Source organism: Cryphonectria parasitica (assembly GCF_011745365.1).
Source record: "Cryphonectria parasitica EP155 unplaced genomic scaffold M406scaffold_8, whole genome shotgun sequence".
NCBI classification, from domain to species: domain Eukaryota; kingdom Fungi; phylum Ascomycota; class Sordariomycetes; order Diaporthales; family Cryphonectriaceae; genus Cryphonectria; species Cryphonectria parasitica.
This window is the reverse complement of record NW_024468916.1, coordinates 1-9,901: the sequence shown is the minus strand read 5'-3', so window position 1 is coordinate 9,901 and position 9,901 is coordinate 1. Positions and strand designations below refer to the sequence as shown.

Genomic DNA, 9,901 nt, shown 5'->3' with positions numbered 1-9,901 from the left:
ATATAATTAATCTAATTATAATATTAAGAAAATATTAATAAGATTAGCAACCTTAGAATTATAATAATTATAGATATAAAGCAGTATTATATACAATTTTTCCTTATTAAAAGCAGCAATAGTAATTATAATAATAATCCTTTTCCTAGCACAGCAGTTAAGCATAAATATAATAAGCACTGCAGTAATCCAAAGATTCCGAAGTTTACAAAGAGTTTATACTAACAAGAGCAGTGCTAAGTACAAGCCTTGAATACGGAAACATAACTGAGTAACTATACAAGTATTTACTGCCTTTGAATATTTCTTTTTGAGATTCTTGTTAAAATATTCCTTGAGCGCTTCTAGTTATGCCTTGTCTAGTCTGTAAATAAGGAAGAACTTGGGCTGTTTTCCTTTTTGTAGCAGGATTTTGTAATTATATAAGCTGTATTTTAGCAATTCTGTATCCAATTCCTTCTGGAATAATTTCTTGAATTTGTAGTATTTCCGTAATATGCTTGCAAGTATTGGTTCTGATTCATATATTGTTTCTGCTATCTGGAGGAATAGTAGGTATTGTTAAGCATGCTTCTTTTCATCTGTTGTTTTTGATAGCGTTTTTAGGAGTTTTGAGCGTTCGCTCTAAGCTGGACCGATTGCTTGAGAGCCTGGTTTCGAGGTTTTTCTTATATGAATCTACAATTTATATTCTAAAGCTGAAGTATTCATTAAACTGAAAAGCATAATCAAATATTCGTAGTATTTGTAGCGTATTCTGAAAGCAGTTTTCTATTCTTTTTCTTTCTTTATTCTGATCAGATTGTAAGCTTCTTTTAAGTTTAGAGCTATAAATCACTATACTTCTTGCAATCTATCTTGCAGTTTCTTGATAAGTAGTAATGAGTATTAGTTCTTAATCATAATATTATTAAGTTGCTTATAATCAATACATAGTCTAAGCTTGCTATTCTTCTTGAATACAAATAGAATAGGATATTCTGCTAGTAATTGCAATAGTTGTATATATCCCTTTTTGAGATTTTCATTAAGATACTTCTTGAGCGCTTCTAGTTATATCTTATTTAGTTTATAGATAAAGAAGAACTTAAGCTATTTTCCTTCTTATAGCAGAATCTTGTAATTATATAAGCTGTATTTTAGCAATCCTATATTCAATTCCTTCTGGAATAATTTCTTGAATTTGTAGTATTTCTGTAGTATACTTACAAATATTGGTTCTGATTCATATACTGTTTCTGCTATCTGGAGAAATAGTAGATACTGTTAAGCATACTTCTTTTTATCTGTTGTTTTTGATAGCGTTTTTGGAAGCTTTAAGCATTCGCTCCGAGCTGAACCAACTGCTCGAGAGCTTAGTTTCGAGGTTTTTCTTGTATAGACCTACAATCTATATTCTGAAGCTGGAGTATTCGTTAAACTGAAGAGCATAATCAAATATTTGTAATATCTATAGCATATTCTGAAAGCAGTCTTCTATTCTTCTTCTTTCTTTATTCTAATCAGATTATAAGCTTCTTTTAGATTTAAAGCTATAAACTACTATGCTTCTTATAATCTATCTCGCAGTTCCTTAATGAGTAGCAATGAATATTAGTTCTTAATTGTAATATTATTAAATTGCTTGTAATCAATATATAGCTTAAGCTTGCTGTTCTTTTTAGATACAAATAGAATGGGGATATTCTGCTGATAATTGCAATAGTTGTATGTATTCCTTTTTGAAATTCTTATTAAGATACTCCTTAAGTACTTCTAGTTATATCTTATCTAGTTTGTAGATAGGGAAGAACTTGGACTGTTTTTCTTTTTGTAGCAGGATCTCGTGATTGTATGAGCTGTATTTTAGCAATTCTATATCCAATTCCTTCTGAAATAATTTCTTGAATTTGTAGTATTTTCGTAATATGCTTGCGAGTATTAGTTCTAGTTTATATACTATTTCTGCTATCTGGAGGAATAGTAGATACTGTTAAGTATACTTCTTTTTATCTATTGTTTTTGGTAGCGTTTTTGAGAGCTTTGAGTATTCGCTCCGGGCTGAACCGACTGCTCAAGAGCCTGGTTTCAAGGTTTTTCTTGTATGAATCTATAATCCACATTCTGAAGCCTTTCCTTATTGCTTCGAAGCGAACCAACTTGCTAAGAGTTTCACTTTCATTATTTTACTAATCTGTTAGCGCTTTAGCACTGTTTGAATCCGCTTATTACTAGGTTTTTCTTCTTAAACTGCTAGCTCTGCTGATTTGAAAATATATATAAAGTTGTTTAAAGCTTCTTTTTCTAAGTATTCTTCAATAACTAACTTTCATCCTAGGCATTATTCTCCGGCGATTTGGGCCAAATCGCTCATACAAAACCGAAAATGTAGCCCGAGCTTTCGGGCCATATCATGTCAGGCCAAGCCGAGCTCCTGATTGGCTGACACTTTCTAGGGTGGATTCCCGTTACCCCAACCCCAGAGTTTGCAACAGGGATTCGCGACAAGGGTTTGCGACGAGGGTTCGCGACGAGGGTTCGCGATTAATACGACGACAGAAAAGAAATAGAGAATATTCTATCATAGCTAGCTATCCAGAGCAGAAGAAAACCAGGTCAAACAGACACAAAGCAAAAAACAGAATGGAGAAAACGGTTGAGTTAAACGAAGAATACCAGATACTGCTCTGCCGCTTATGCAATAATGCTGTCCGCCCGGGAAATAGCATCGAAGGCCACTTCCGCGCTCACAAGATCAAAGGGCAGCTACTAAGGGATATCGTGGACTATTACAGCACAATGAAGCTGCAGAATCCGCTTACTACTGATATCCCGGCCGAGAGATCAAAGCCAGTTCAAGGGCTGCTGCTGCTGCATAGCTTCCGCTGCATACAATGCTGCTTTCTGACGATTGCCAGAGATAATATGATGCAGCACTGGAGGACAGCTGGCTATGCAGCAACAGAGCTGGGCTGGAAAAAAGTACAGCTGCAGTCATGGATATGCTCGCAGCGAAAGTATATGCGCTACTGAGCTGTCCAGGGAGCAGGCCATTACAGCGACAGAGAGAAGCAGGCTGCTGGAGACAGCATGCTGGAGAAGATAATTGCGAACTATATAGCAGAGCGCAAAGAAGAGGATGAAGCACAGCTCTGCAAGAGCGATACGGAGGAGGGGATCGACCGGGACTCGGCATGGGTAAAGAGGCTAGGCTGGGTACGGCATTTCGGCTTGCGGGATAAGCTCGATATTCATAGGGCTGTTGAGTGGGTGAAGGCACCAGCAGCGGGCGGCAGGGCGGCACAGGAGGCAGATGAGGAGGCACTTCGGGCGCGAGCGCGGCTGGTTAAGCTAGCAGAAAGCTTTGATTGCGAGGTGGATAGGTGCTGCTGGCGGCTGGACAGCGTTCCGGCCAATGCGCTGCGGTGGCTGGCCAGCATCTCCACGGCAGCGCCAAACGGGGTGCCATTTGAATGCAAAGGCTAGAAGGCATCGATGGCCAAATACCGGCTCGTTGAGCAGCGCTACTTGGGCTTCTGCTTGCGGGCATATTATGCAGGGTGCGATAAGGCATTTGAGCAGTGGGCTATCAGCTTTACTGATGAGCAGTGGAGCTTGCTGGGAGATGTGGCATACGAGCTTGAGGCGCTGGAGAGCAGCAGCAGCAGCAGCTAGAACAGCGGCTACAGCAGCAACTGGGGCAAAGAGGGCGAAGAAAGCGAGAAGGACAGTGAGGAGGAGGAGGAGGAGGAGGAGGAGAAGGAGGAGAGCGAGAGGGGCAGAGAAGGCGGGAGCCAGCTGACCGGCGCGCTCGACCGGGCTGTCTTCTTGTTTGTGATAGCTTCTATCAAGCAGCATGTGGGCGGCAGAATCTATGCGAACCCGCTGCTCTGCTTTTGTGCAGCACTAAGCATTAAGAAATCACCAGCAGGCTATATAGAACCACATCTGTATACAGGTATGCTTGCAGCTATACTATGGTGGGCATGGCTGTTCTTTCTGGAGGCTAGCTTTGAGATACAGCTAAGAGAGCGGGAGGAGGTCAGCATAGAAGCTGTGCTTCTATTCGAAAAGGAGCTTGCTAAATGGATGTTCACAGGCACATATACAATCATCAGCATTATTATTGGGTGGATGGCGTATAGCAAGGGCTGGCGGCAGCAGATGAGCGGGCAAGCATTCGTGCGGTGGTCCGAAGACCAGCAGACGCTTTTTCACAACGGAGAGCAGATCGCGGTGCAGGACTTCCAGCAGACGGCATGCAAGCTGGTGGCAGATGCAGAGGCGCTGCTGGACAGGCTGCTGGCTAGCACATGGGCGCAGGCGCGCCGGGAGCTGGCTATGGAGCGGATTGCCGACAGCATAATGCGGCTCGGCGCAGGCCAGTCATTTGTAACAAATGCGAAGAACAGATGGCTGGAGGCAGGGCCAGGCAAGGTGATGCAGCTGATCGGACCATCTGTTTGGGATGCAGTACGGAACCGATGGAAGCAGGCTGGAGTGAAGAAGTGGCTCCGTCAGCTGCAGCTGTTCCGAGAGGCATTGCTGCTGCTCGTGCATATCTGGGGCGGGCAGCTAGAGCGCGGGCTGGAGCTGATGATCATGCGGCACAGCGACTCGTGGCAGCTGATCCGCAACGTGTTTGTGCTGAACAGCCAGGTGATGCTGGTAACAGACTGCGATAAGATGAAGGCGCTCTGCAACCACGGGCGCAAGGTGGCCCGCTTCTTGCTGGATCAGGTCGGGCGGATGGTTGTTGCATATATTGCATAGCTGCTGCCGGGCGAGGGAATGCTGCAGTACAAATGCAAGCTGACAGAGCTGCAGGGCGAGCAGCTTGAGTATATGTAGGCCGATGGCGATTCAAGGAGATGGAATACAGACCGGCTCAGCGTACTGCTAGCACGAGTAATGCAGGCTAGCACGGGGGTTCGGATGGGCATAGCTCGCTATCGGCTGATCGCTATCGAGATGAAGCAGCGGATCCGAGGGCTTGCGATGCAGCAGGCGAAAGCACAGATAGAAGAGATGAATGAGAATAATAATATAGATGTGAACCCGCTGACAGGCGAGCCGATGGATATCGGAGGAAGCTGGAATATCGTGTGGGATTTGCAGGCTATGCACAGCATCAAGATTGCTCAGCAGCATTATGCAGTGCATATCGAGTTTCTGAGCAGGCTGCAGCCGGAGATGGTGGCGACGTTCCGGGCCGTTAGCAGGCTGTGGCACCAGTTTCTGGAGAGCAGGGGAGAGAAGAAGGAAAGGGGAAGGACAGAAGAAGTGGTGCAACTAGGGAAAAAGCGAAAAAGTGCAGCGCTGGAGGAAGCAGAGGCGCCCGCAGCAGCAGGGCGCAAGCAGGCAAAGACTATAGCTGCTGCTGGGCGGATGGATACGGATGCCGAGATTACAGCAGGGCTGCGGATGCTGCTGGGGCCCGAGGCGGCGTGGAAGTTCAGCGAGCAGGCTGAGAGCATGCAGACGATCATGCAGCTCGGGCCCGACGGGACAGCTATCTGCATGCTTCTGACCGGGGCGGGCAAGAGCTTGCTGTTTATAGTGCCAGCGGTGCTAGCCAACAGCGGAACGAGCATCGTAGTTGTGCTGTTTGTAGCGCTGATGGAGGATCTGGTGGCGCAGGCTGTTGCTATGAGCGTAGATTGCATCCGGTACCAACTATTGCTCAGCATAGGGCGGGATGGGCTGCTGCGTGCAGTCCGGATGGTGGTGGCTAGCGCTGATTTGGTGTCTACAGCCGAGTTTACAGCATATGCAGACGGGCTGCTGCTCGCAGGGCTGCTGCAGCGGATCTTCGTGGACGAGTGCTATACAGCGATTACAGATATCAGCTACTGGGCGCGGCTGGGCGAGCTGAAGAGCTTGCGGCGGTTCGGGTGCCCGATGGTGCTGCTGACGGCCACGCTGCTGCTGGTGCTGGAGAGCTGGTTCCGGGAGGAGATGCTCGCGCAGGATGCTGTTGCTGTGCAGGCCAGGACTACCAAGGCCAACTGCTGGTATCGTGTCGAGCTGGTGCAGGGAGGGCGAGGCGCAGTCCAGGAGCAAACAGTCGAGATAGCACAGCAGCTCGGGAGGGAGATAACAGGCAACCAGAAGGGGGTGGTTTACTGCTGGTCGAGACAGCAGTGCACAGCTGTGGCCGAGGAGCTGGGCTGCAGCTTTCATCACAGCGGGATGAGCGAGGAGGAGCAGCGGGCAGCGCGCGAGGTATGAGCTGCCAGCTAGGGGCTGCACCGGTGGATCACCGCTACCACCGGGCTCGGGACAGGGGTGGATATCGAGGGCATCGTGGCGGTAGTGCACATGGAGCTTCCGTACGGGCTGGTGGACTTTGTGCAGCAGACAGGGCGGGGCGGGCGGCGGGCGGGCGAGGTGGTGGAATCAGTGATTGTTTACAACGGGCAGCCAGAGCGGAGGAATGAGCACGCAGGCTTTGTAGAGGAGAACAACCAGCTGCAGATGGAGCAGTTTGTATCGACCACAGGGTGCTGGCGGGCGGTGCTAGCTGCGTTTATGGATGGGGTTAGCGGGGAAGGGTGCCAGGATCTCGACGGGGCCGAGCAGTGTGATCAGTGCCAGAAGGAACAGGGGGCGGCGGCGGGCGAGGACAGCAGGCGGCGCAGCAGGGCTGGAGGGGGCCAGATCTGGAAGGCATATGGGCTTGAGGAGGGCAGGCGAGTGCGGCTGCTGCTGCGGTGGCTTGATGAGGTGGCAGGCGAGTGTGCTGCATGCCATATGCGGCGCTATTATTGAGGGCTGCGGCTAGAGCAGATGGAGGCGCAGCGGCAGCATGAGTGTATAGAGGAGGACTACAAGGCGGGCGAGGAGGAGGAGGAGGAGGAGGAGGAGGAGGGAGAGGAGGAGGAGGGGAAGGAGAAGGGCTACAGAGAAGCCCGCAAGAGGGTCCGGTTCGAGGCGCTAGCGTGCTGCTTCCAGTGTAAGCTCCCGCTGGACTGGTGCGAGGAGAGGCGCGAGGGCGGGCAGGAGGGCAGGTGTGCGGATCTGGACAAGGTGCTAGCGGTGGTGCTAGCGAGCTGCTGGTAAATATGGGTGCGCATATTGGCTCGGGAGAGGTTTGGGGTGGATCTGCGGGACTGTGAGGCATTTTATGTGTAGCTGGGCAGGAGCCGTCGGTTTCATGAGATAAAGGGGATGAATATGCTGGCATTATGGGAGGAGATGGTATGGAAGGCGTATAATAAGAAGCAATACTGGTTTTCATAAATAGAGAGATAGGAGACCCGGGAATTGCAGGCTAGCTGGCAGTTGTTCAGCGCAGGCTATGTACAACTAGAGCTTCATCAGGGCAAGAAGGCCGGTTTGTGGCGGGGCGAGCTGCGGAGGCAGTGCAAGATGAAAGATAGTTATGAAGAGCAGAGAAAGAAAATCGGTCCGGGGCGGAACGGTGCAGGCTGGGCTGGAAGAGCGATACAGAACAGAAAATAATCACAGCCAGCAGGGAAAGTCAGCCCGGGGCGGAGCGACGGAGAGAGGCTGAGAAAAAGAGAATGCGCTGTATATAGAATAAATATATATATATATATGTATATATGTATATATATGTATATAAGTATAGATATAAAGTAAGGAGAGAATTAAGATATAATCTGAAAAGGCAAGAATGCAGAAGAAAAGAAAGAGAAAGAAGAGATTAGAAATAAGATAATATTATTATTTAATAAAGAAAATAAGTAAATAAAAGAATAAAGCTAGATTGAAAAGCAAGCTTTGTATAATATATATAGAATAAAAGAGCTTTATTTTTATTATGAAATAAAAGCTAGAGAATTTATAAGATAGAAAATAAAATTATTTATAATAAAGAGAAGATTATATAGATATTAGTAATAAAATATACTAGAAGAAAATTCTAATATTATAATTATAGAATATTATTTATATATTTATATATTATTATAAACTATATAATAAAATAATAAAATATAATAATTTAGAAATAAGTTTAATTTGAATAAAAGCATTTAATAAAAAAGATAAGCTTTTAGAAAAAAGCTAAAAAATATATATAAAATAAGAAATATATAAATAGAAAAGTTTATATAAATTTTTATAAAAAGAAATAAAGAAAATAAGATAATTATGAAAAATATAATATAAAAACTAAGAATTAAAAAATAAAAAAAGAAATAGAAAAAAAATAAAATATTAAAAAAAAACCAAAAAAGAAAATAAAAAAAAATAGAAATAATAAATAAGCAAAGCAAAATATTTAATTAAAAAAAAGAGAAAAGATTAATAGAGGAAAATAGATATTATTATTTAAAAAATTATAAGAAAGAAGAGAAATAAAAAGAATAAAAAAAAAGCAAGAAAAGATAAGAGAGTAAAGGAATATTAAAGCAAAAAAAGCTTAAAAAGCAGAATAGAAAAAGCTAGAAAATAGAAAAAAAAGAAATATATAAAGCAGAAAGAGAAAGCAAGAAATAAGGCGAAAAAAGGAAAGAAAGGAGATAGAAAAAGCTAAAAGAATATATAAAGAAAAGAAAAAAGGAAAAAAAAGGAAAAAAGAAAAGAAAGTAAAAGAAAAAAAGAAGAAAAAGAAGAAAAAGAGAGAAATAAATAAGAAGAAAAGCAAAATAAAGCTAGAAGATAAAAGAGAAGAGGAAATATAGGAAAAAAGAGAAAAGAAAAGCTTATTTAAGAAAGAAAATAAATAGACAAAAAAGAGAAAGAGAGCAGATTTAGTAGAAATAATAATATAGGAGCTATAAAATAAAGATTAGAAATATAAAGATAATAAGAGTTTAATAAGAATTTAAAGGATTTAAAGAAAGAGTTTAGAAGAAGAAAAGAAGATAAGGCTTAGAAAAGTAGTAAAAGCATAGATATCCAAAAGCTTATTAAGGAATTGCAAGAAAAATAGAAGAGAGAAAAAAAAAGAAAGAAGAGGAAAAAAGGGAAAGGGGAGAAAGAAGAGAAAGAGAGAGGAAAAAAGAAAGAAAAGAGAGGGAAAGAAAAAAGAGAGAAAAAAAAAGGAGATTTAGAGAAAAAGATAAAGAAAAATAGAGAGTAGAAAGGAAAGAAATAGATTAGTACTAGAAGGGAGAAATAAAAAGAAAAAGCAGAGAGAGAAATAAAGCAAAGCAAAGAGAAGAAAAGGGTAGTAAGAAAAGCAAAAGGAAAAATCAAATATGCAGAAAAGCAAGAGAGCTTTCGAGAGAAGAGGAAAACAGAAAAAGAGCAAAGCAAGATAAAATAAAAAGAGAAAGCAAGGTTAAGAAAGAAACTAGAGAGCAGAAAGAGATTTAGAGAAAAGGCAAGGATAGAAGATAGAATAGAGCTTAGTAAAGGGATTAGAGGCAAAAAGGGAATAGAAAAAGCAGGAAAAAAAAGGAGAAAAGAAAAAAAGGAGAAAAGAAGAAAAGAAAGCAAGAATCAAGGCTTAAAGAGAAGGCAAAGACCAGGATTAGAAGAGAGAGCTTGGGTTAGGGTTAGAAAGATTGGGCGAGGCTAAGGGCTAGCAAGGTAGAAAGAAAGGTAGGATTAGAGAAAATAGAGCAAGAAAGAAGCAGAGTGATTAGAAGAGAATAAGATAGCAGAGGATATAGCTAAGAGAGCATTAGTAGAAAGAAAGCAGGAGAAGATTATACAGAATAAAGCAGGCAGAGAAGAGAAGGAGATTAGAATTAGTCAAAGGGGAAACTAGGGCAGCAGATAGCAGCAAGAGAGGAAAGAGGAGAAAAAGAAAGAAAAGATAGAAAAAAAAAAAGAGCAGCTGAAGAGCTAGGGTTAGGGCTAGGGCTAGGGCTAGGGCTAGGGCTAGGGCTAGGGTTAGGGCTAGGGCTAGGGTTAGGGCTAGGGCTAGGGTTAGGGCTAGGGCTAGGGTTAGGGCTAGGGTTAGGGCTAGGGCTAGGGTTAGGGCTAGGGCTAGGGCTAGGGCTAG

At 43.5% G+C, this 9,901-nt stretch overlaps 2 protein-coding genes across 2 annotated transcripts; one reads left to right on the top strand and one right to left on the bottom strand.

Annotated features, from left to right (window-relative positions):
* Window positions 1-888: 888 nt before the first annotated feature.
* Window positions 889-1,047, bottom strand: M406DRAFT_266002 (uncharacterized protein; the record flags this gene model as incomplete). Its single annotated transcript, XM_040917778.1, has 1 exon — window positions 889-1,047. A coding segment is annotated over one exon (159 nt), but the record flags the coding sequence as incomplete, so codon positions are not given.
* Window positions 1,048-2,622: 1,575 nt separating this feature from the next.
* M406DRAFT_75957 (uncharacterized protein) lies at window positions 2,623-8,159 on the top strand (the record flags this gene model as incomplete). The annotated part of the gene is made up of 8 exons (XM_040925923.1): window positions 2,623-2,961; window positions 3,022-3,362; window positions 3,669-3,877; window positions 3,950-4,731; window positions 4,897-6,204; window positions 7,252-7,315; window positions 7,358-7,360; window positions 8,149-8,159. The coding sequence occupies 8 exons, from the start codon at window positions 2,623-2,625 to the stop codon at window positions 8,157-8,159; spliced, it is 3,057 nt and encodes a 1,018-aa protein (XP_040772197.1).
* Between the last annotated feature and the right edge of the window lie 1,742 nt (window positions 8,160-9,901).